This window comes from Macrotis lagotis, chromosome 4, assembly GCF_037893015.1.
Source record: "Macrotis lagotis isolate mMagLag1 chromosome 4, bilby.v1.9.chrom.fasta, whole genome shotgun sequence".
Taxonomy (NCBI): Eukaryota; Metazoa; Chordata; class Mammalia; order Peramelemorphia; family Peramelidae; genus Macrotis; species Macrotis lagotis.
Genome location: NC_133661.1, coordinates 101,583,926 through 101,610,032, shown reverse-complemented (window position 1 = coordinate 101,610,032; position 26,107 = coordinate 101,583,926). Strand labels below are relative to the sequence as shown.

The 26,107-nt window shown below is 40.3% G+C and overlaps 1 protein-coding gene across 1 annotated transcript; it reads left to right on the top strand.

Moving 5' to 3' along the window:
* The first annotated feature begins 1,912 nt into the window (after nucleotides 1–1,912).
* LOC141521277 (transcription factor 7-like 2) lies at nucleotides 1,913–20,853 on the top strand. Its single transcript, XM_074233694.1, has 4 exons — nucleotides 1,913–2,653; nucleotides 2,908–2,974; nucleotides 3,231–3,355; nucleotides 16,259–20,853. The coding sequence occupies exons 1-4, from the start codon at nucleotides 2,465–2,467 to the stop codon at nucleotides 16,355–16,357; spliced, it is 480 nt and encodes a 159-aa protein (XP_074089795.1). The 5' UTR covers nucleotides 1,913–2,464; the 3' UTR covers nucleotides 16,358–20,853.
* Nucleotides 20,854–26,107: the final 5,254 nt, after the last annotated feature.

Here is a 26,107-nt window from a genome sequence, read left to right as displayed (position 1 = left end):
CTGAAGGTTAGTCCCTACCTGCTGAGACTAATTAGCCCTGTTCTTTGTATCCTATGCAATCCTGTCTGATTAAATGTACACATTTGTTTTACTTCTTTTTATGCCTCTTTTCACTCTTTCTGCTTTTCTGATTAATATTAAAGTTGTAAAGTTGCAATGGTTCCCTCTACCTCCCGCATCCCCCATTTTTATTTTGCCCGCATCTTTCTTTTTCCTGTGCAAATGTGGTGATGAAAATTTCCAGTGCTTGAGAATTTATGTTAGCCTTTTCAATCTTTGCATTATGATTTTCAGTCCTCTGCATTTAGAGAACATAGCCTATAAGACAGTTTTGCTGAAGCCCCCAAATTCCTTAAATATTACATGATAAATTGTCTTTCTTTGGCAAACCCTTGGGTGCTGCACATGGCTTTCTCTATAGTGCAATCAGGTTAGATTCCTTAGGGAATGTTTGGATTATTTAATGCAGCGCGACTCCCCCCCCCCACTCTATTAGGCAATTGGCTAATTTACTGTCTAATCACCTTTGTCTTCTTCAAAATTAAAGTTTCCAATGGACTCTTCCATTGTTATAATTAGCATTTGATGGAGGATCAATGTGTTGCTCCAATCTCCAGTGTAAGTGGGGACCTTATGTCTGATTTCCCTTTATATTTTTCTGCTCCCTACTTTGCTACCAAAATGCCTACCTCCAAGGATCCTGCCTTAAAAAGACTAACAAACATCTTCAAATCTTCACTTCCCCAAACTTCTATTTTAGGACGATTTAGTTGTTTGTTTGATGCTTTCTTCCTAAGTCATTGACCTGCATCTGATCACTTGTTTGCATCGATTATTGATTTAATTCCAGACCCCCCCTAGGAGAGAGACTGTGTCCCCACCAGGGTCCAGGGGCGTGTAACTTTATTTTTCTCAAAGGGAGCCCACACCCAAACTTTTCACCTCCAGAGCCAGGAAGGACTTTGGATCCCACACCAGGAACCACTCCCACCAATATGTTGAGTTCAAATGGTTCCCATCTAGCTACTTAAACACAGTACACATCCACGAGATGTAGACACTTAAACACATAGTTTCTTTTTCCTCGGACTTAAATTGGAGAAGTGTTCGGTGATTGACTCTTTTAAAGTGATCTTTGCAAATGTATCTTGTTGGGACAGTTTTAAATTAGGCAACCCGTGAGTGAGATACTACAACCCCTTCACTCCTCACACTTCTTTTTAAAGAAGAAGCACTTTGGTTTTGGTTAAAATTTTATTTTATTATTTTTTTTAATCTAGACTGCCAGGATACTGAAATAAAAACATTTTCCAGGAACTCTATTTTCTCTATGCAGGCTCAAAAGTTAAAGACTACTCCTTCCCCCTCACCCCCCACCCCCTCTTTTGCACACTGCTGATTTGCTCCACCTAAAGGTTAGTGCATCCACTGCTGGAGCAGCCATCCAATATTTTCCTTTTCCCTAATTCCACCCCGCCCCCCCTCCTCCGCGCAGTTTTTCCCCCTTCCTAACTCAATTCTAAAGTGCACTTTTGTTTGGACCCTCCCCCCCATGTGGGGTCTCCCAGGCCCTACCCGGGCTCCCACTCCTAACTCAGTTGCCAGTCCCCCTTTCTCCTCCTCTCCTCATTTGCATAGTCTTCCCAAAACCAGTCCTTTTCCCCCCCTTTAGACTGAGCCCCACTCTCGGCCTCTCCCACTCATTGCCCGTCCGTCCGTCCCTCCCTCTCTCCTCCTCCTCCCTCCCTCTTTCTCTTTCTCCTTCTTCCAGTCCCCTATCTCTCTTTCTCCTTCTCCTTCCCTCCCTCCCTCCCTCCCTTCCTCCCGGTTGCCAGAAAGGATCATTGTTAGTTTTCTGGCTCTTCCCCCCTCCCAGCGCTGTTTATTTATGCACACGTAACCCGCTCTGGCCCCGCCCCCTCCTGCATCTCATTAAGGGGCTAGTGTGTTTCTCTCTCCCTGTCAATAATCTAGGCTCCCAGACTTCTCCGTTTCTCCGGATTTCGATCCCCCTTTTTCTATCTGTCAATCAGCGCCGCCTTTGAACTGAAAAGCTCTCAGTCTAACTTCAACTCACTCAAATCCGAGCGGCACGAGCTCCTTCTATATCTACCGCTCCCCCCCCTTTTGCTCTTTATATCTGACTTCTTGTTGTTGTTGGTGTGTTTTTTTACCCCCTTTTTTATTTATTATTTTTTTTGCACATTGATCGGATCCTTGGGAGAGAGAGAAAAAAGGAACCCAAACTCACGCGTGCAGAAGGAGAAGAGATTTCCCCCCCTCCCCTCCCCTCCTCCCTCTTTTCCCCTCCCCAGGAGAAAAAGACCCCAAATCAAAAACTTCACCTTGGACTCTTCTTTTTCTTGCAATTTTTTTTTGGCAAAACTTTTTTTTGTGATTTTTTTTCCCCCCGTTTTTCCCCCCTTTATTTTTCTTCCAAAATTGCTGCTGGTGGGTGAAAAAAATGCCGCAGCTGAACGGCGGTGGAGGAGATGACCTAGGCGCCAACGATGAGCTGATCTCCTTCAAAGACGAAGGGGAGCAGGAGGAAAAAATCTCGGAGAACTCCTCGGCCGAGAGGGATTTAGCTGATGTCAAATCGTCCCTAGTCAATGAATCAGAAACGAATCAAAACAGCTCCTCAGATTCTGAGGTAAGGCGAACCCCTCGGGCTGGTGGGGTTTAATCGGTTTCCTTGGCTTGGTTAATGTTAAAAAAAATGGATGGGGGGGGTCGGTCAGGGGAGATTGCATCGCTCTGGTTGCTGTGTTTGTGGGTTTCTTCCATTGCAAAAACTTGTAACACTTCTTTTCTCTCCCCTTTTAATACCCCCCCATTTGTTGTTCTCTCCCCCTCTCTTCTCCGTTCTATTATTCCTCGCCCTCTCCAACAACACCCATTCGAAAGGCGGAAAGACGGCCCCCGCCTCGATCCGAAAGTTTCAGAGATAAATCCAGAGAAAGTTTAGAAGAAGGTGAGTAACCCCCAAATCAGTGAAATTCCCCCGAAAGCAATCTCTTCCTTTTCCCCTTTCCCTCCTCCTCCCTCCCACCAAGAATCTCCCCTTCTTGAACCCAAGTCCTGTTTTGCAGAACTCGCTGGCTGCCTCGATCCAGCTGTGCGCTGGTCCAGCTGTGTAGCCGTGAAACTTTGGGACACTTTCTAAAAAGTTTTCTCTCTTTTTTTTCTGTCCTCCCTGTTCCCTTTCTCTCGCTCCCCCGCCATGTTAGCCGCGAAGAGGCAAGATGGAGGGTTGTTTAAGGGGCCACCGTACCCTGGTTATCCCTTCATTATGATACCCGACTTGACTAGCCCGTACCTCCCCAACGGATCCCTCTCTCCGACGGCAAGAACAGTAAGTGACATTTTTATTCCTGTAAATTCCCTCCCTCCTCCTTCGCTTTAGAGTCACGACCCCGAAGGGTCCCTGCATGTAGCCCCTTCTCTTCCTCTCCCTCCCCCTCCCTCCTCCTTCTCCCCCCTCCTCTCTCCTCCCCTCCCCTCCTCTCCCCTCCCCTTCACCAGCTATTGCAAGGCTGCCAGAAACTTTCCAAACTTTTCTGCCTTTTGTGGACTGGGATTTGTTTGCTCTTCGCCATGTTGTTGCTTTCAGTTTGGTGCCTCGTTTGTTTTTGAAACCTTCTTTTCAAAGCAAGGCTTAAAAAAAAATAAGATCAGTAACTTTTGCGCTCTGATTTTTTTTTTGTTTGTTTTTTTTTTTCCTTGGGAAGATTGCTGTGATCACAGTCTGGCTCTCTCTTTCTCACTCTCTCTTGTGTCTCTGTGTCTCTCTCTCTATCTCTCTCTCTCTCCCTCTCCTGGTCTTTCCCCGTTTAACCATTTCGCTGCTGCAGAAAGCCCTCTGGTGATTGATTTGGCCAGACTAGGTTGGTTGCTAGATAGTATCTTTCCTGTTAGGCAATGGACTTTAGAAAAGAAGAGCCCCACGCGCTACAAGGGGCCCTTGGCTTTCTCGGCAGGATTTCTATTTATTTATCCTCACCAGTATGATTAGTGTTACCCCCCCCCCCCCCCCCACCTCCTTTTTCCCTCGCAAGGTCAGGCTCCATGGACTTGTCTCTGCAAACTTGGTGGCCCTGGGGCTGCTTGCTGACTCTTGGCTCCGCTTTCAGACCTCAGGGCCCAGGGAAGCAGGGCCACGGCGGGCCGGCGGCGCAGAGTAGGAAGGAACTTGGCATGGCCCTGTGCCTCCTGGCCCCCGTGCCGTGAGGCTGTGGGGGTCGAGGCGGGAGGCCGGGCTGAGGATGGTGGGGGAGCCCCTCTACTTCTGGCGTGCGGCTCCCCACTCGTTTTGTCTTCTCTCGGGGACTTGAGGAGACTGAAAAGCACTAAGAGGGATTTAAAAAAAAATGAGACACAACTGAGAAAAGATGCCCTTGGTGATGGTGGCGGGGCAGCGAGTTTCTTTTTGGGGGGGGGGGCTTGTGCTGGAGAGTTGAGGAAAGGATCCTACTCAACTTAGGGGACACGAGGAAGGGAGAGCCGGGCTTCCCGGTGCCTGCTGTCAGCTTCCTGCAGTGTGCATCCACTCCCACCCTATCTCCTGCGATGCCACTGACATTTTTGTTTTTTAAGAGAGGTTCCCCCATCCCCCTTTTCATCCCTGCCTACATTTCTCTGTCTCTCCTTCCTCCCTTCCCTCCCCCTAAAAAAAAAAATTCCCCCCACCCCGGGCCTGGCTGGCTAACCCCCTGGAGAGAACAAAACGTTAATGCGTGTTTGTGAATGGCTCTCCCCGGATTGTTTCACCTTCCCGGGTCGCCTAGCTTATCCCCACCCCCACCCCCCCACCCCGTGCCTCTGTTATTTACACTTTTTTTTTTTTGGTAACTCGAGATAGCAGTTTGAAATAATACATTCACTGTTTAGCAGCCGTGGAATCGGTGTTAATGGCCGAGGTCTTGCAGAAATTGAATCTATCATCTACAAGTGTTTTATAGCATTAAAATATTAATCATCGGGTTTGCGATTTTTCTTTTTTAGAACCACTAGAAAATAGTTGACGCATACTAGGTTGGTCCTTTTTTATGACTGGAAATGGGAAATAGTTCCCTTCTCTTTTTCTGTCTTTCCCCACTTTTCTCCCACCCCCACCCCCCCACTTGCAGGCATGGGAAGCTAAGAGGACGCTGTCTGTAGCTGACTTCCTCTTAGATGGCATCTAAAAGCCTGCTCTGCTCCTTAAAGATGCATGGGAGCTAGGGTGACTGCTTCTGGACTGTAGTGATTGGAGTTCTGAGCGGAAGCAAAGATTGATTAATTTGTCTTTTTCTTGGAACCTTTTGTATATGGGGGCTCTTTGCTTGGGAGCAAGGGGATCAAAATCTGGTGGCTGGTGACAAGACAAAATCAAGCAAGATATCACAGGGTAACCTTGAGAGAGACATTCCTCTCCCCTTCTCCCTGAAATTGAGAATTCAACTCTGGGAAAGAGTTCTTATTTTTTCCGGTTAAAATCTTTTCATGGCACTTACTTGACAGTAATAAAAACTAAAGGAGATGCTCAAGTTGCTGAATTTAGGGGTGGCCTTCCTTTTTTTCTTTCTTTCACAAATAGAATTACAATTCAGCATAGAATTTTTTTAGAACCTAAAGCGAAGATAAATTTTGATCATCAAATTATTATTTTCCCCTGCATTAAAAATGACTCCCTAAGATGAGTCCTTTTTGTGGGAATTAATAGGTAGAGAAAAACTTCTAATTATTTTATTGTTGACATAGCAGGTGGCCTTGTAGTATGACATCACATTGAGCCTAAAAAAAGGGCAGCTTTGTACTCAGAGGACAATTTTAGTATTTGCATGTCAAACACAAAATAGGTCTCTCCTGATGTTAACCACTTTCCTCCCCCTTCACTAAGCATACCATATTAACTTAATTTTTAATTATGGGCTTCCTGGAATTAAAGTTATTTATTTAGGCCCAAAAGCTGAATAATTTATATTAAATCCAGATAGCTGCTCTGTGGCATCTTGGTCTCTTGACACCTTCTATCTGAGGTGCCAGCTTTGAATTCCAGATTTGCTTCAGGGAGGAACACAGAGAGAGGAGGCAGCAGACTTTCAGTGACCATCAGAAATTTGTATTGCCTTCTGTTCTTTTAGGTTTGGGGTTTTGAGAGCAAGGTGAAAATTCAAAGCTATGTTGCTTTTGGTTTCTGAGAGCAAGGTGGAAAGACAAATTAGCAATGTGTGTCTTACTCATTTTCTTAGGCTTGTTGATGCTGTTTTACTAGAATTTCTGTTACTTCTTGAGTCTACCTGGGAAGCAGCTGCTTGCCGCTCAGAAGCAAACTCCCAAGAACCCTGATTTCTGATTTTTCTGTTTAAGAATGTAAAGAATTAAGGAGTATCATTAAATCAGCTTATGATGAATAATACATTATCTCAAGAATAATACTTTAATTGCCGAAGACTCCATAAAGCTTGATAGTAATAATTTTATTTTAAAACGACAAAAATTTCTGCATAACATTAATTTACCCTTTGATACAGTAATGTGAATGGCTTTTAAGAATACAGATTCGAATAGAGACACACATTAAGGAGAGGGTTAGTTAACGAGATAGGAAGTGATGGAGCTGCAGATAGGAGAATTTTGGTAACATTTATATATTAGCAATAAAAGAACTGTTTTCATTTTAAAGTTAAAAGTGAAACAAAGGACTTTACAGAAATCTTAAAGATCCAGTCTAATTGGTACTTGCAAACAACAGAGAAAAACGTGGGGGTCACAATTTCCAAGAGATCTTTGCTTAGTTAGAGCTTACCTGTTAGGGTTTTTTCAGCTTCCATGATCCAGAGATATTTATTTTCCAAGTGAGCTACTAGATAGGAAAAGCAAACAACATCTCAAATGCAGTTTTTAAAATTGGGAATCCTTCATTTCAGCATAACCCAAGGTAATCTAATCACCTGGATGCCTTTTTTTATCCAAGAAACTTTTCCTTCAAAGATATATGAAAAATAGTTGTTTTCTAAAGCGGAAGCCCCCAGACTAAAGCTTTGGGACCAGGAGTGTGAAGGGTTAATGGTGGTCTTCCTTTCCCTCCCCTCCATCCCACCCTCCTTTCCCTCTGATTGTTTTGACAACACTTTTCAAAGTGTGACATTCCAAGCCCCTACATAACAATGTAATATTACTGTAATTACACAGGTCATTACATTTTAAATAGAGAACAATAAAATGCTTATCGCCCCTGAAAAAGAACAGGTGTTCTTGCCCTTCTTTGGTATTTATGCTAATTGTTTTTCATCTCCTTCAGAAATATTCATGGCCAGCCTGTTTTGATTTCAATCTCAATATATCGATATTAATTCTTTGCTAATCTTTATTGGATTTGAGGTTTAAAATCTACTCTCTAGATTATAATTTCCACAGTAGCTCATTAGTTTAATAAAAATAGATAGAAGTCAATTTTGCCAGTACTTTGCTTTTTTTAAAAAATTCCTAAAAGGATTGCAGTGGTGAGTGAATTCATAAAGACTTGAATTGATGTTTTATGAAGAGTATGTTTAGGGGAAACTTTTGCCTACTCTAGGGAGGGAGGGGGCTTCCTGATCTGTGTATCCCCAATCCAGATTTGATTCTATATCGCTAGTAAACAGTCTGACGTCTGTTCATTTCGACCTGGATTTTAATTTCTTTGGACTCCAGTGATAATCTATTGTAGTCGGTAAATTTTCTGTGAGTGGACTGGGGAAAAGTTGCTGTAAAGTTTGAGGGAGCTTGCAAAACGGAATAATGCAGCACTGTGAGAGCAGAATAATTGGACCCCTGCACTTCGTTAAAAATATTTGCCCTAGAAATTGTACATTTTAAGAGTTGCACCAGGTTGATCTTCGCTTTTAGAATTACAGTAGAGGCCTTTTGAGGGAGTTTCTGAATGGCTTCATACATTCCAAGAGCTACCTCTGAGTTTGGACATACTAACATCAAGTCCATCGATTTCTTAGTATTTTGGGGGGGCAGGGTAGAACTTATGGGCTCTCCACTTCCACACTGGCAGCATGTAAACTGGAAGGTCTCTAAAAGGATTTTACGTTTTGTCAGATGCTTCACAACAGGGCCCCCAAATCATATTAAAAATGCAGTGTAGAGAAAACAGAGCAGCTGTGCATTTTTGTGTGGACGTGTGTTTCTGAACCATGACTAAAACTCAGAGGACCTTTTCCCAGCTGTCTGGAAGTTATGTGGAAGTTGGATTATTGGCAGTTAAGTATGAGACAACCTGGATTTAGCAAATGCTCTCTCCTACACAGGAAGTAGATGACATTATATTGGGGGAAGGGAAAGAGAGAGGCCCAGGCAGCTTCAGGCAGAGAAACAGGCAAGGAGGGAATTGACTTTTTTTTTTTTTTTAAACTATGTTGTTTGAGGAATAAATAAACACTTTCAAATGCAGCTTGGGTCATTTTTTTAGAGTATGTATGTGTGTCTATGTGTGTGCATGAATGAGGGGGAGGAGAATCAGACAATATCTGGAGCCACATTTATAACTATTTTGGAGGAAACTTTTTTGTTTCCTGAGTTTTTTGAAAGGGTGGGGGAGGGAGATCTTAGCAAGTTCTTTAGCCCTTTGGAGGGGAGGGGATCCTGTGTTTTTCTTAGGGGAGGGAATAGTGACAAATATGTAAGCAAACCTTAAACTTTGACTTTTAATTGGGCACGTTTGTTTGGCTAATTTTACAACCAAAAGCTAACTTGCACCTCACCAGGGCTGCTGAAAGAAATGTGCCCCAGTCATTTGCTGGCAAGAGCCAGTGGGTCATAAATCCACAGGGTTTATTTACAGCCTATAACACTTATGAATGTTAAGATATTTGACGCCACGCTGGCCTTATAATATCCAAGGTCCGTAGACACTGGCAGTGGGTCAAATTTCTTTCACTAATTATAAGCAATGAGATGGGAGGGGGAAATATCACCAAGCTTTCTTCCTTCATTCTCTTTCTCCAAACCCGCCTCCCAAATCTGAGTCTCTGGGTACCCTCACTTTTCACTTTATGTCGATACTCTTGTTCCACTTAGGGTTAACACTTTCAGTCCTGAGAATTCAAGCAGGGCCTGGGAACAAGGCAGTTTGAAAAACAAAGTTGCTACAGGTTTCTTCATCTCTTTTTTAGAAAACAACACTGCCTGTATTGTGGAGTGTGTGTGTTGATACCAAACCAACAAAATATTTCCCAGAATACTTAAAGAAACCTGATACGGGGAACTGCTCTTTAATTTATTGATGTACCACTGAGCTGGAAAGGGAGAAAACACACACAGGGCAGCAGTTAACATCTTGAGATATTGAGCTTTTTTGAGGGGGCGAGGGGGAGGGGGAGCTGATTAAAAAGCCTTGGGAACCTAGACTAAGGGGAAAAGCTGGGCTTATTGGGGGGGGGGGAGGAGAGGAGAAAACTGGGGGTGGGTGGGAAAGAGAACTGGTGTGTCTGGGTGGGGGGGAGTGGAGAAATATGTTGAAAAGAATCCAGTGGGGGGGGGGGTGAGAATGATATGAGGAGAGAGATTACAAATTGGGGGAAAGCATATTTATACTGTAGGTTCAACCGGAAGTTCGGGATCCAGGGACTGCCTCTTGATTGTCAGAAATTCCTGGTGGTGGGTAGTGAAGGACTTAAGGGAGGGAGGGTGAGAAAAAAGTACTGCTTGGTTCACTCCCTCTCTTGATCACCTAATATGTTCTAATGAAAATAGTTGATTAAAATAATAGAGGCAGGTTTGGCATTAGACCGGATCAGTGGAAGAGAGTTATGTACTTCTAGATTTTAATTTCTATAAAGCAGAATCTTTTTATTTGTGACATCTCCCCTTTGCTTCCCATATTGATCACAGAGAGCAAGAAGGCAAAGAAAGAGGCTGAGTGAGGGGACTGATTTTTTTTTTTTTGGCTGTGAAATTATGTGCAAATCATAGACAATGAAGGAGTTCAGAAACCTGATGAGCCCTGTCATTTTGTGCTGTTCTCCCTCCCCCCAAACCAAACATAACAGGCAGAGCCTGGGAGGGTTTCTTTCCTAATCAATGGAATCCTGAAACTTACTAGCCCTCAGGGATAGATAGGAATCCCTTAACAGGACTTTATGAATATGGTGTTGTGTAGGACCTTTGAACAGGTTATCTATCATCAGTGGTGCTTTTCAGATTTCTCTTGATATTTTCCTCTTCCTCTGGCTCATCTAATTTTACATGGGTAATTCAATCTGTCATATTTCATTCTTTTGTCTTAGAGATCCCCAAGCTGCCTAACGAGAAACCAGGGGGTTCACCCAAGTCACTTGGGCATTCATGGCTGAATCAGCCCTGAATGAGTTAAATAGCTTGCTAAAGTTTGGCATCATGATAATAAATTTGAGGCCTGGTAGGCATTACCAGAGCACAGCACATTCACAGAGCTTAATTAGTGCATACTGTAATTGTCCATGCTTTGCCAGGAGGAGTCATGTTCAGGAGAAGTGGAGTTCTCCTTCTGCAGTCTTCAGTTTTAAACTGATAAATCACTTGCATATTTGTGCAGTGATTCAAATGGAGCTAAGACCTCTCCCATCTCAACATGTGGTAAATTGTAAAGTCAATGAATTGCAGATGTAGGCTACAGTGAGATTCTCTAAGAAAATGCAGAATGAATGGGAAAGAGTGATGCTATAAATATTTACTGAGAAGATAACTAGATTCCTCCATGCTGGGCCAATTATGATGCACTAAATATATTAGCAAAAAAAATGTTTTAAAATCTAGAAGATATATGCAGGTCTTTGGGTGGATTGGTTTGTTTTGGAAAGTGAAATAAAAGGTACCGTTTTTTATTTTCATTTCACTTTTATGAAACCTGAATCACAATGGAATGCTCAGGGAAATACACATGAAGCCCACATTAATGCAAATTAATTCGTTATGAGTTGCCGCACAGTGACTGCTAAGTGAAGTAATAATGATTGGGCATCATTTTATGAGTGTTAGTGTAGCAACTTTTAATGAAAAATGCTGTGTTAGGAACATGTCTCAGCGTAGCAGCCCCCGTATGTTTATCTCTGGCGGAAATGTGTTTACTACAAGCCCCAGAGACTGGATTCGGTTACTCTCAGCAATTTAAGAAATGGTTGATTTTTACATTTTGATGTTGGGAAGAAAAATATGACCCTCTTCTGTTATGGTGATAAAAATTCTGAATTGTGTGTTGGTATATCCAAGCAGAAAACCAACTGTTTTAGAAGGGTGCAGCTCCAAAGTGAAAAACAGTCAATGTGGTTGATGTTTGTTGTCTGCCCTCTCACCACCCCCATCCTCCAAATATAACTTTCTTGTAGCGTTCTCCCTATCATACCCTCCCCCTTCATTTTTTTCTTAGAGGATTTTTGTCTCTGGCTACCTTGCAAGTCAATACTTCTTTCTCTTATGTGAGTAGGTGGATTTGTATGGAAGCTGTAAAAGTTAATGATTGTTCTCTGACTCATAGCTGATGGTTTCAGGTTGAGGAAAAGGAAAAAAAAGTTAATGAGAGTAAATAGACATTTGCTGAAACAACTAGACAGTGGGAAAGATTGTCTCTGTCCATAGACATGTATTTTGTTGTAGTAGAATGACTGACTGGAGGGATATGACCCTTCAGTTCAGAAAGGGAAGCTTTTGTTAAGTTGTTTTTTTTGGAGGCCCTGAATATTCAGCTTTTATAGGGCTTTGAAGGAACATTTAAACCCATGTCCCTGCCAGTTGATACTGGTTTGCTGTCACCCTGGAAGCACCAGGTTCCCTACCACTCCTTTGAAAAAGGAAGGCAATAACCCAAAACTTTGTTCTCTGATGCAACAGTCTTAGAACCTGTGGAGACCTGGGGCTACACCCACGATGGCCTTGTTGGTGTCCATGTGTCCCAAAGCATGCTTTCAGGGATACCTAAAACATAAGAGAAGGGTTTACATAAATCAAGTCCGTCTTTGGAGCTAATGATTTAGAAATGGGAGAACCCCAACAAGTTCCCTTGGTCACTGATCTTAAGGGGGAGGAAGAGAAGAGAAAGGAGGGTGATTAAAGAAATTGTTCTGAAGAAATAGATATAATAGTTTTCCAGGAAATCAAATTATATAGGGGCGGCTAGGTGGCATAGTGGATGAAGCACTGGCCTTGGAGTCAGGAGTACCTGGGTTCAAATCCGGTCTCAGACACTTAATTACCTAGCTGTGTGGCCTTGGGCAAGCCACTTAACCCCATTTGCCTTGCAAAAAAACCCTAAAAAAATAGGATATAGAGTATAGGGCTTTGTTTGTCCCCCCCCCCCCATCTAGGGGATCAGGGGAGGGTTGGTGGAATAAACTGAAAATCAGCCCATTTAAAAAGAAAAAAATGACTGCAGAGGCAAGGAAGGCCCAAATCCAGTGACTAACCCAGTAATTTCCAATTTCATGTGTGATGAACATCTTGAAAAGTAAACAGAAACGCATTGAAAATTAAGCGAGTTATTGGTTTGTGTGTGTGTGTGTGTGTGTGTGTGTGTGCGCGTGTGCACATGTGTGTGTGCATTCGGTGCACTGCGTACTCACATCTTTAGGAATTCATTACTGTTGAGATTCTGCCCTTCTGGGCCTTGTATTTAATCTAACTGGTTCTGAAAGAGATGTTTTCCAAACATGGATACAGGGGTTACTAACCCAGTCTTCCCCCCTTGAACATCTGCCTCTGGTATCATTCTAGTATGACCTTCTCACCAAAAGGTCTCTGAAGAGAGTGATGGTGATTCAAATGAAATTAAGAGAAATTGAGAAATTACAGGGAACCATAAGTTACTAAAAAAGCCTAGTGGGAAAAGTATTATATAAAGAGTCAAGAGATTTTGTATTGTAGACTATGCTGTGTTAAAAATTCCCTATATGACTTTAAAAATTTCTTTTACTATCAGAACCTCAGTTTCTTCATCCATTCAATGAGGAATATGGTGATTGCCAATGTTCCTTAGACTTCTAATATTCTCTAGTTCTATGAAATATTGATTTATACATTGCTAGATCACAGTGTAGGCCTATGACATGCAAATTCCTATCCTTCTTTTCTCTTTCTGGTTTCTACCAGTCTTGCTCTGGGATATGGAAAACCTCAAGGGACCACTGTTAAGAGTTATATGTCTGGGTTGGTTAAAAGCAGCTAGGAATAGATGTGGTATAGTACCATAAGAAATAACTCAAGAAAACATAATTTATCTGTATTGAGGTGCTAGTTAATTAGGAGTTCAGAGTACCTTTTGGGTTTCTATTTTGTGAGTGCCTGGGACACCCCTAGGAGGTAGATCCATGGAGAATACCATTGCCTTTATTTTATGGATGGCAAAATTAAGAGGTTAGGATGTTAAATGAGGTGTTCCAGGTCACAGAGAAGGGCAATTACAGCAAGTTAGGAATGTTGGAACTAGTCACCTGGCCTTGGAGCCTATAACCTTCCCTTGGTTCGGCCATGATTCCTGAATTTTTTTTTAATGGGTTTATTAACCTCCTCCCGTCATTCAAAAAAAAAAATAAAAAGAGGTAACCACTACTTTTTCTCTTCTTCCTCATGGCATTTTAGGGAGGGCATAAATTATTATTATTTCATGTTAGGGTGCCAAGATTTTACTGGGTACTTTTAGTTTATCTTTGTCTTAAAAAAGCCAGAATAGATGGAACAAGGCATCTTTGTGTTATTATGGGAAAGGAAAGCAGTTAAACTGTGTGTATATAAGAAAAGTGTATTTAGGGGAAGAGAGAGTGGAAACAGAGGGGATCGAGACATTTCAAGTCCTTTTCTTTAACTGGGCAACATCTTCAACAACAGTCCCAAGCTGTTCGTAAAAGAAAGACGAGTTGAACTCTAGAGAATGTGGTCCTTCTGGTGGGTGTTTGTGAATAGGTTCTGGGTTTTTCTCTTTTGGACCTGACCTGGGGGTCGGGGAGGAAGGGAGATTATTCTTACAACTGCTGGTTTCTCTCTCTCTGGTCATATCCACTTTTGGAGTTTCTGGTCACAGTTTAAAAATCTAGCTTTGACTTTAATTTCAACACTTGTGGGATATGTTGTTGCCTAGCCAGTGATGAGAATGAAGATTAAAAATGAAACTGGACAAGGGCGAAGATTGAATTTGGATTATCCACAGTTTTCATTAGTTTATTCTGAAGACTGTGATTCTATGAATGCTTTTTTTTTCCCAAGACATATACTTAGTTATCAGGTGTCCATTCAATTTTAATTGACAATATAAGATTCCTGTGGTTACCCCGAGTACAGATTGCCTAAGGGCTCTACAGGGTTTGTGGGAAGAAAAGCTTGGACAAGTTTCCATTAAGCTCTGAATCAGGCAATTGGAAAAGAGGAGAATAAAACAGGCTGAAAAGAGGGACAACTTGTTAGTGTTGCATTCCCTGCTTAGAAGGAGAAACCTCTTTTAGACAAGAGCCGTTCTCAGGCCAAGAATTTCAAACTCGCAGAGAAACCTGTCCAGAACACAAAAGTTGTTTGAAGGCGATGCAGAATTGTCACAGTAATTAGAGCAATCTCCGCTTACTGACTGGCAGTCTTTAGAAAAAGGACAGGGGATAAAGGGTCCAAATTCATCTTTTTTTTTTCCGCTTTTCGTGATTCACTTTTGATGAACTGCTTATGAGTATGTGGGGGGCCACATTTTCAACTGCTCACCATTAAATTCTTTGTTTTAGAGGAACCTGGTTGATTTCTATGTCTTGATAAGCTGTAGAGATTATCTCTTTATTTGGATCCTATTTTTACCCCAGGTTCCTTTTTTCTGGGTTGGAGAAGTTGCTGCATTAAATAGAGGCAGTGATTTTAAAGCTGGCAGGGAAGGAGGGGCCCTCTTTTTCTACTTCTGCACTTCATTTCAGAGGGACAAATTAGTTTATTCCAAAGTCACTTGTATTCTAAAAACAGTCAGTTGTAGCCAATAAAAGGACCTCTGTTATACATTCAGAGGATAGCAGGATTCAACTGGAAATGTTATATTTTATCATGATACTGTGTAGAGTATCTTTAGAAGAGAGAGAGAGTGTGTGTGTGTGTGTGTGTGTGTGTGTGTGTGTGTGTGTTTTAAATTGAGTGGGCTGATTAATTTTTCTTACAATGACCTAGATGCAGAGCAGTTGGTCTAAACTCCATTTAAAAGCTTGGTTATGCCTTTGTTGTAGTAATGTAGAAGTCAGATTAGGCTAAGGTTTGGACAGATTGGATTCTGTAACATAGCTCTGGCTATGAAATGAAAAGTGCCTGCATGATCCTCCATCCCTTGCTAATATAGTGTCTTTGGGTATGTGGTCACCTATCACTGGGGCCCTATACTGCATGGAATATAAAGAAATTGTAACCAGTTACTGTCTTAGAATGAGAGTGAAATTATTGGAAAGAATTACATTTGGGTGACCATTTTCTGCTTCTCTTTAATTCAGGTACCTGGTTTCTCCAGCTGCTTCCCTAGAAAGATGGACATACCTCAACCCTTATTAAGCCTTTATAATTTTGATATGGTGGGAGGTTTGCAGTTAAGGCCTAATCAAAGAGATTTGAAGATTGTATTGGGACTGTGACTAGAGAGCCAGTGACCATCATTCTCCATTGGCTAAAGAAAGCAGAATCACTGGCACTCAGAACTTCTAGCTACTATCTTAGACTGTGATGGTACTAAGTGGAGAGTGGGATACCAATGGGTAGCCTATAGAGAGAAACAGTAGGGTTCTAGTTTGTGATTATCTTAATGGAATGCATAACAAATCGGATGCCCCAGAAATAGATTTGATGTTGGTAGCTTTTTTTTCTTTAAATATTTATTGGTTGAGTACCAAAAATATGGGCTTCTACCTGTTGCAGATTCCTAAGCATCTTATGTTCCTTCCTCTCCCTTGTACATTATAATTCTAATAATTTCTTAGCAGCACATACTGTTAATTTTTCTTCAGCATCACTCACAATATACTGGCTTTCTTTATGTCTTAATGGGCATCAATTTTTCTTTTTTCATGTCATCGATTCTCACTCTTCTTCCCCCCCCTTTGCTTATTGAATAGCCCTTTTTTTTTACTTCCCCCTTAGATTATTATGATCATCTTATCCATAGCAACAAATAAAAATCCACGCGTCTTCATTGAATGCCAAGGCTGTAGTCCAATCTAGGAAGGTTTGTCTGCTATTCATAAACTGCTTAAGATGTTTTCTTGTAGTTTGTGACATAAGCAGAATGCTTTGATTTGGTTTTTTTTCACAGCTCCATATTCAGTCGGGGAACACACATTACTCTGCGTACAAAACGATTGAACACCAGATTGCAATTCAGGTAGGAAATTCAAGTGAACCTGAAGCTTGAGTTGTCAATATATAGGTCGTGTGTCTGTGTGTCCCCCCACCCTAAATTATATTATTATTTATTACTTCTTTGGGGAGGGGGTGGCAGATAAGAAACAGGGTTCGGAGGGATTGAGGGGAAATGTGAAAATAATTTAAAGATGATGGAAAGAACCAGTTATTGTCAAATCAATTATTTTGAGTTCCTTGTTCACTTGTAAGGATGTAGCCCCTAGAGAGGAAACTGTTTTGCATAGGGAAGGACCTTGGACAGGGTGAAGAACAGGCAGCCAAAAAGGCAATGTGGCAAATGAGGAGGGGAATAAGAAGAGATTGTGTCCTAGCAAGCTGCTTGTTTCCGGTGGCTCAAAATCATGTTCAGTGGTGCTAAGAATATCACTTTTGACCTGATTGCCTTGAAATGTTGATTTATATGTGACCTATTGATAAATGAAACTAAAAGTGCTAAGAAGGAAGAGAGGGACAGATCTCAGCTTCAGTTGAGAGGTCCTATTTCCTGTTCATGAGGTATGACCATTCTCTTAAATTCAAAGGCTAAACTAATCAAAGACTAATATAGACCAAGAGAGCAGAATTCATAACAAAGGAATAGGGCTGTAGTGTGAGAAAGCAAACTAATTAGGTTTTTCGGTCTGTCTGTCATGTTTGGTGAAATGAGTACTTTAAGAAACATTACAGAATATTTATGCAATTCTCCTTCCCGTATGACAGCTAACTTTTGAACACTGAAATTTTTAAATTAAAATGTAGGGATTTTAAAGCCCGACTACAAATTCCTTACTTTCAAATTAATTTGTTTTTGTAACATAATTTTGAAAACATTCCACTGCTTCCTCTCTTCCCTTCTGAAGGTTGGCCACTGCTAACATTGTAGATAACATTGTGTGTGTGTCCAAATAGGCAGGATGGAGATCGAGAGTAACAGTTGCATCTTTGTAGAAGGGTTCATTTATAACTGAACCAGACAGTCGGTAAATCAGCCTTGCAAATAGCCCCTTGCCCAAGGTGAAGTTGGAATTATGTTGGAATGGTAAATAAAGAATGCTGATTACATCTGTTTTCACTACCTCTGTACCCCTGAGGGTACCTAGGCCAGCAAACTTATTTATTTTATGTATGTTTCTAGGTCCCTAAGATTTTTCTGTACTTATTTGCAAGGCTGTAATAAATTGTCTTTCTTTGATCATTTCCACTCTGCTATGGTGCTGATGTTAAGCATGTATATTTTAGGGAGAAGAGACACTTTTCTTTTAGAAAGTGTTTGCAGGCTAGGGCATCTTGACTCCAAAGCTATGGTGTCCTTACTGGCCAGTCTGTTTAGGACCTTTGAGATCAGTGAATTCTGTAGAAAATGGGGTGGGTAAATATCTCAGAGATTTTCCCTGTTTAGAAAGAGAGATTCTTTCTGTTGATTAAAAGACTAATATGTATTAGTGTAGTGGGGGAAAAATTATGACTTAAAGGAATTGAGGAAACCTGAGTTCTGGTACCAGTAACTTCTACCAAAAAGTTGTGTGACTGTGGGCAAATTATTTCCTGATTCTTTATGATGGTTTCCTCATTTATAAATTGAAGGAATAGATACATAAAGTCCCTTCTAGTTTAGTAATTTTATGTTAAGGTTTGGGAAAGGATTTCCAGATTATAATTCCAGGAAGGACTGGTTGAATTCTGGAAGAGTAATCGAAACCACAAATCTTAATGGTAGGGAGGAAGGACTCAGAAAAATCTTGTTGCCCTTGATATTGGAATTGTTTCCTCTAGTTAAATTAAATAGCAAAATGATCTCTGTCAGAATGTGGAGGCAGGCTGGGCTTCTGTGATAGAAGATCAGTCCAGCTGTTGTATCTTTACACCTTTTCTTAAAGTGCCCCTTGTTAGGTTCCCTTCAAACCACCTGGCACTGAGAGCCCTGTGAAGATAGTTCTCAGGAGGAGGATGGAGTAAATTACAGAGCTCATTGTTCAGAGAACTGAAACCATTAATATTCCCCCATGAACAGGTAGTATTGTTCTCCTCTGCTTCTGTTTGCGAAGGCTGCATGCCCATGTGGACAAACAGAGACATTTTGTTAGATACATGGCCCTAGAATGCTCTCAGTATTCATTATCTTTCCAGATCCTTGCTAGACCAGACTGAAGTTGATAAAGCCAAATGTTACCCATTGTAATTTAGTTTGTTCATCAAAGAGTGAATGATTAATTCGAGCAACGATTTTAAAAAATGAGAAAATTTTTCTTTAAAACAAGTGGATGAAATAAAATTCTTTGACCAGTGGGGGTGAATTTTTGTGGCCACTTTTGGTTGGGGGTGGGGAGAATTCTGTTGCTTTGATCTTATTTTAAATCATGAAAGGTTTCTTCAAATTTTTTTTTTTTTGAGGGAATAAGACTTTCGTCACCTTCTCGATATACAAAAACAAAGCATTTCTATAGCCAGAATTTCTGTACTGAGCTTGAACTCTTTAATAAACATCACATTTCAATATCCATAAGAGCTAGATTTGGCATTGGGAGGACCTGGGTTCAAGTTCTGCCATTGGCATACATTAACTAGAACTGTAAGACCCTGGACAAGTCTCCAAACTTCTCAGTGTCCCAGGTAGTTCTCTCAGATAATTAGTAACAGACTTGAATTGCCAGTCTTCAACTGTGAAGAGAGTTGCTACCCTGAGAGTTCTCTTCATTGATAAAATTACAGGTCTGGAACATGTCCCCTCAACCCCCCCCCCAATCTGAACTGATCCCAACCCTATTGCTTTCCTCAGCTGTATCCTAAAATAACCCAGGGTAGCATGACACTGTACATCACATGAGATCCATGTCCCTTTCCACTCCTTCTGCCCCTTTGCTGATCTCTACGATCCAGCCAAGTTTACGGTTTATATGAATGACATTAGGATGATTCTATAGATGTGTCATGTTCTTATAAAAGGTTTGGACACTATCACTTGCTAAGTTGGGATCATTCCCTCTTAATATCCTCCTTGCTTACTTTCAGTTTTGAAAAGCTAAAAATAGCATGGAAGTTCCAAATCTAACTCCATGAATAATCATAACCCTCCTTGCCAAATCCAAGTAGAGCAATATGAGGGGTTTTTTTTGCCTTTTTTTTTTTTAAAGAACATTCAGTTTGCTAGCCAGGCTTTTTTTTTTTTGAAGTGAGACCGGAACCCCCCCCTTCAAATGTTCTTATTCATACTTATTAACATAATTGTTTCCATGTTTTAGAGTTCAGTTCGACATGAAAAGCAATGAATTTAGGTCTGAGATTATAAAAGAACAAGGACACTTTTGGTCTTTTCTCATGGTGATCAGTGTCCAGGAGAGATTGGAACCATAGCATGCCAGGGACCTTAGAAATTCTTCCATCCAGTGTTTCTTGTATTGCTTTGGCCATAGGAAGCTCAGTGGCTTGGATAATATTGTAAGAAACCATAAAATAGTGGTTGAGGGCTATAAAGTCCCTGAGGATGAGATATTAGGGACATTCTTTGGCTCCAAATAGTGGAAATTAAAATTATTTTAATATAGGGAAAACCGTAAGTAATAAGTATTTTTGGCACATATATGTGTATATTTTAATTTTAATGTGCTAAGTAGGAATTATATGCACTAGAGCATAAATGATATATTGAAACATATGTGTGTGTATGTACGTACATGTATACATACACACATGTTTTATATTTAATGTTTTAGAAGAAAAGTGAGGCTAGTTTGAAACTTTTCCAATGTAATTCCTATTTACATCTCAATGCCCACCCCAAAACAAACAAACAAACAAAAACAAGTCAAAACAACAACAGTGAAACCATTTTTATGTTTTCTTTATGTTTTCTCACAACCCCGTTTGGGAAACACTGATCTAGTGCAGCCCCCTCCCTAAATAAGGAAATGGATCCCTTAAGAAAGAAGGCAGTTACTGGTTTAGTCAAGGTCACTTAACTAGTAAGGGACAGAGTTTGGATTAGGTTCTATTGTCCAGTTAATGGTTTCTGTAGTACTCCCAAGTCCTGGCCCCACCTTTTACTTATCTTGGCATAGTTCAACATTTTGGAGTTGGTCTTTTGTTATTGCTCTTGCTGGAGGCCCTGGGCAGCTGCAGTCCAGTAAAATGGGTTATGCCCATGTTGCAGGTGGGTAAAAGTGGATCCGTTGATTGGCCTTTCCTCTCTTGTAGAAGTTCTGCAGCTGATTTAGACAAATGTTTGTGCTTCTCTAATGCCTCCCTGGAGGGATCTCTTCCAACACTTCACAACCCATCATTATTCCAACCCTAATAGCAGTGTTGCAATCAAGGTCAAGGCCTCCAGATAATTTTCCACTTGGTTTCCAGAAGGGCTATCACTGAAGCAATTACATTTTTGTTTTATGAGTACTTTGGCCAAACATTGATATTTTAACACCAAATCACACGTGCTTACCCATGTAGACCTTCTTGGGTTGTTTTCCTTTTGAGAAGATGTGAAATTATGTGTGTATACTAGTCAACTTGGGGAGCATCCAGAAGAAAATGGACCATTTTATTTGTTTATACAGCTGAGTTTCAGAGAATTTCCAGTGGGTGTTGCACTACCCCCTTTCCCTCACTCTTTCAGGTCCTCATCAGACTTCTACAAAAGCTGATCTTAGTCTTACTTTGGGATGCCTTCCTCTGTGACTGTGTATGGTCTCTACCCAAATGGGCTTATTTCCAGGTACTGTTGAGTGCACTGGGGGAATTAGAAGAAGGGCTAGAGACTATAAAGCAGGGATGTGGAACTTTCTTTCTGCCAGGGACCATTTGGATATTTATAACATTCACAGGCAATGCAAAATTATCAGCTTAAAAATTAGCCTGTTACATTTGGTCAAACATTCTATTAATTCACCTCTAAAAAGCTCCTAGATACCTTGAATTTTGAATTCCACTTGTGGTTGCCAAGGCAGGGCCAGACTAAATGATTTTGTGGGTTTTTTTGGGCAGGATGTTTCTACCCCTCCTATAAAGGATCCTCTACTATTCATGATCTTGGCCTGGATGTTTTAAGACTGGATTTGTTGGCCTTTAAGCCTCTGTGTCTTAGAGAAATGGGGGACTGACCTCTTTCTATGTACCCTGGGGATAGGAGGATGAGTAAATTGGGCATTGCTTCTTCCATCAGAGATAATCTGTGGGTCTTCAGAAGCTATGTATTAGGGACTAGTGTATCTTCCTAGTTGATTTGGGTCAGCAGACTTTAGGATTTCAATCTAGGATTACCCCCCTTTGTGCTTAAAATATTGTATAGACATCTCCCTCCCCTCCTCCTCTCTTTAACCTTTGGGTCGTGTTCTACAAGTTCATTTGTCAGTTATTTGGAACTCAAAATATATTTTTCCCTCAGAAACAATTTTTTGTATTGTAGTTAACTCTTCAGGCTAGCCCAGAAAAGATTCTTTATTTGCCTTGAATACAATACCTGAAGTGTATATAGACCTGCACTTCATGGTGGTACAAGAGAAATTAAGGACAATACATAATAAATAATGGTAATGACATCTCTATGGAAAAAAGCATTCATTTTCTGAATTTGGGATGCCAGGGACATCTCTCCCCTTACAAAATGAAATTGAAGACTCTTTCCCTCCAACTCCCCTACCTCACTGCGGGGACAGAAACATCCTCAGTTACTTGTGGCTACTAACCTTGGTCTGGAGCAAGGTCTCAAGTGAATGGGAGAGGGAGGGAGATGATGGGTCAGGGGAGGAACTTCACAGTATGAAGGCTAAGGGGCTGTGGAGTTCTGGAATTTCTTGAACCTGCGGCCAACTCCTGGCCACCCCTTTCTTTTCTTCCTTCAGTTCCAGACATTGCCCTGCTTGCTTCCATAGTCACTTGCATGCCAATAATGACTAGTTTTCCTTATAACCATGCCCCGACTGCTGAATGGGAGATTTTTTGAGGTCTTCAAAGAGACTGTATGGCTCATTTTTTTTTTAAAGAGGAGATAGGAATTGAATAAACTCACCCTTTTCCTTTTTCTACTCCTCTACTTCTTTTTACCTTCTCCACTTTCTTCCTCTTTATATCTTCTTTTAAAATTTAGATCCTGAAAAGAAAGGTAAAAGTTATTCATAAGCGCTAATGGTGCTTCTTTGTACATAAAGGATTAGAATGAATTTGAGTTATATTTCAGAGGAAAATCATATTCAGGTTATCCTGAGTGCAGTCACAGTTTGCCCCCCCCTCCAATCTTTTGAATATTACCCATTTCTTATATACTCACCAAATTTGATTTACATCATGATTATTTGTGTACATGCTTTATCACCCTTTATAAGATGGTAAGTTCCTTGAGGGCAGGAACTATGTCTTATTTATAAATGGTTTCTTTAAGGAATAACTTAATATTTTGTGCATTATAGGTACTTAATGCTTGTTTGAATAAATGAATGAATGCTCAATAGTAATTTAGTATACTGATCAGTATACTGATTAGTATTACCAACCTACAAGGGGGAAAGTCATTTTTTCCAGCAATTCAGCCAACACTGAGTACTTAATATGTCCAAAGATCTGTGCCTGTTGAGAAGGGAAGGTTAAAGACAATAAAATATGATGCCTGTCTTCAAGAAACTTATAGTTTGGTAGGAAAATTAATCACATGATGGTTTAAGGCTGTTTATCCATAACTTTCTAGTGATGATGAAGAACCAGGAAGGGAGGTTTGTAGTGCCAAAGGAAGGGCCAAGTCAAATGGGGAAGGAGGGAGTAATTCTTGGACAATTTCCATGGTTTTAGGAGCCAGAGGCCATGCCTGAGAATTTATCATATTACTATCCGCATAAACGTAAATATAACGGGGACAGAGGCTCTTCTTGAAGAGTATTTCCTGTAGTTTGACTACAGGACTGATTCTCAGCAGAACGTAAATTTAATCACTAAGGAAAGGTTCCATTTCTGAGCTCCAATAGTTTGTCTCTAGGATAAACTATTTTGATTTTAGAATTTAGATATTTAAGCGACCATGTCACTATTATGTAGCATTGTCCCATTTTGTCTGCTTTAATGTCACTGATCAAAAATGAGTGCCTGTAAACAGAATTGGAAGTCTAGTGTAACTGTTTTCAGTAGCTTTTGCTCTATCATAGGTTTGCAGGCATTTAATCAGGAAGAGAGAGCAAATAAATCCTCTATTTCCTCATTTTAAGAGGGGTTGCTGAAGTCCAGAGAAAGGAAATAACTTAGATGAGGTTCTACAGTCTGACTTAGGGACAGATCTTTTGGCTCTCAGTTCTTTACTTTTGCTCCCTGGTCCTTATAATTTTGATCAAAAGAAGATCCAGCCATCCATGATACAGAACCAGGATTAGAATTCATATCCTGCTTAAATCAAATTTCATTTTCTGTTTTCAGGTGGAAGCCCCTCTATAAGCACTACTGGCTGTGTTGCCTACCTCAAAGGAATCAAATCTAAGAATATTGTTCCTTTTTATATAAATTGCTACACAGATTACAGATACCTATATCAATTCATTTGTTGACATGTAACTTAAAATATTTTTTTTATTTTTTATTTTATTTTATTTTTTTATTTTTTGCAAGGCAATGGGGTTAAGCAGCTTTCCCAAGGCCACACAGCTAGGTAATTATTAAGTGTCTGAGGTCAGATTTGAACTCAGGTACTCCTGACTCCAAGGCCAGTGCTCTATCCACTGTGCCACCTAGCCGCCCCAACTTAAATATTTTTAAAGAATGATTTCAGATTATTTTTGAAAGAAACTCTTACCTTACTTTGCAAGCCAGCTGATAATAAAAATGTTAGCTTGCCTCTGATTTTTACAATAACTGACATTTATGAGATGCCCAGGTCCTAGAATTCTGCTAAAGGACTTTGGGATGTTTATAGATAGGAAATATGTTATTTAAACATGAAAATTTGCCCATGTGTAAACTAGCATACTCTATGATCATGGGCAGAGACATTGGAAAGAGACTGAATCTGAAACTAGAAGGTGTGAATCAGAAGCTGAAGGGTGTGGATTCAGGTTTTTCTTCTGTCACTTCCTACCTTGATGAACTTTGTAGAAGACCTTTCTGGCTTCAGTTTCTTCATCAGTAAAATAAGAGGACTGATTAGCTACCCAATACAGTCCCTGCCAATGCTACATCTATGGCTAATTAATTCATTTAGTTCAGTTGACTTGAATGTAGTTTATAACATTTTTAAATAAATGCTTTTTTTTTGTTCTGAATTTAACAAACACCAGTAAATAAGAACATTTCTTTTTTATACAAGGAAGAATCTATAAATCTATTACATAAAGCAATTTTAAAGTAAATAATATGTTTAATATATTCCTTGATTAGAATATAGTTAACAAATATGATCATGTCCATTGTTGTCTGGTTAACTTAACTATTATTAAGTAGTTAGCTGACAATTATGTGGCACTCTTAGGTTTACAAAAGTCTCATTTGATCCTCACAAGCCCTTGTCACAGAGATTAAATCAAACCCATGTTCCATGATAGCATAAAGAGTTTATACATAAGAAGAGTTAGCATATATGTAGAGTTTTAGGATTTTCCAAGTTTTTCTCTGTATCTTAGAAATACATATACAATACCAGAAAGATTAATGATGGGGCAGTATTTGCATTTGTCTAAACATTGCCTTTGTCTAAGAAGGCTAGTGTAATTATTATTCTTAGGCTGGTGATCATCTGAGGGCACTTGAGTATTAGAATACATTCTCTCCTTTTTTGCATACTATTTTTTTCTAGTCAAGAAAACCAGTCTTAATTAAAATTTTTTGATGGCTGGAATGGTCTTCACCCTGTTTCTTGAAAGCTTTGCCCATAAACTGTGAGATATTACCCTGTTGGAATGTCTCTGAGTACAAGCCAGGGAATGGACTTCATGCCTGACCTCTGAGGATTAACCTAGTTTGATTCGGAAAAGTTCATCAGCTGTACTGTGATTAATTTGGGGGGGCTCTACAGCTCCCAAAGACTGCCTCCTAGGTAGAGAGCTTTCATTAGTCTTGGTATAGAGAATGATGAATGCCATTCATTAGTAAAGGACCTTAATAAAATGATAGCTTCTTGAAATATTGAAGAAGTATTTTGTGTGTATAATAGGAAGGGCTTGAGATTTGGCATTAGTGTACTGAGTTGGATTTTTGCTTCTGCTCCTTGCTGCCTACAGGTAAGTCCCAATGTCTCTTGGCCTCAGTCTCATTAGAAGTAAAATGAAGAAATTAAATTAAACAGAGGTTTCTTGTACCTTTAAATTTCTATGATCTTAACCTTTTTTTGTGTGTCACGATTCTTTTTTGGCAGCCGGGTAAAGCCTCTGAACTTCTAAAAAATAATATTTTAAAATGCATAAATACATAGAGTTACAAAGGAAACACATTGTATTAAAATATTATAACGGAAACACGCTCACAGATCCCAGGTTAATAACCCCTGTGTTATACTGTAAGCTTCTTGAAGACAGGAATTTGTTGTTGTAGTCATTTAAGTGGTCAACTCTTCATAAGTCCATTTTAGATTTTCTTGACCAAGATCAGTTTGTCATTTCCTTCTCTAGCTCATTTTCCAGTAAAGGAAACTGAGGCAAATAGCATTAAGTGACTTGCCTATGGTCATAGCTAGTAAATGTCTGAGGTTACTTTTGAACTCTGGTCTTCCTGACTCCAGTCCTACCTACTGGGTCACCTAGCTGTCCCTAAGGGCAGGAAGTGATTTCCTTTTGTATAACACAATAGGGGCCCACAAAGC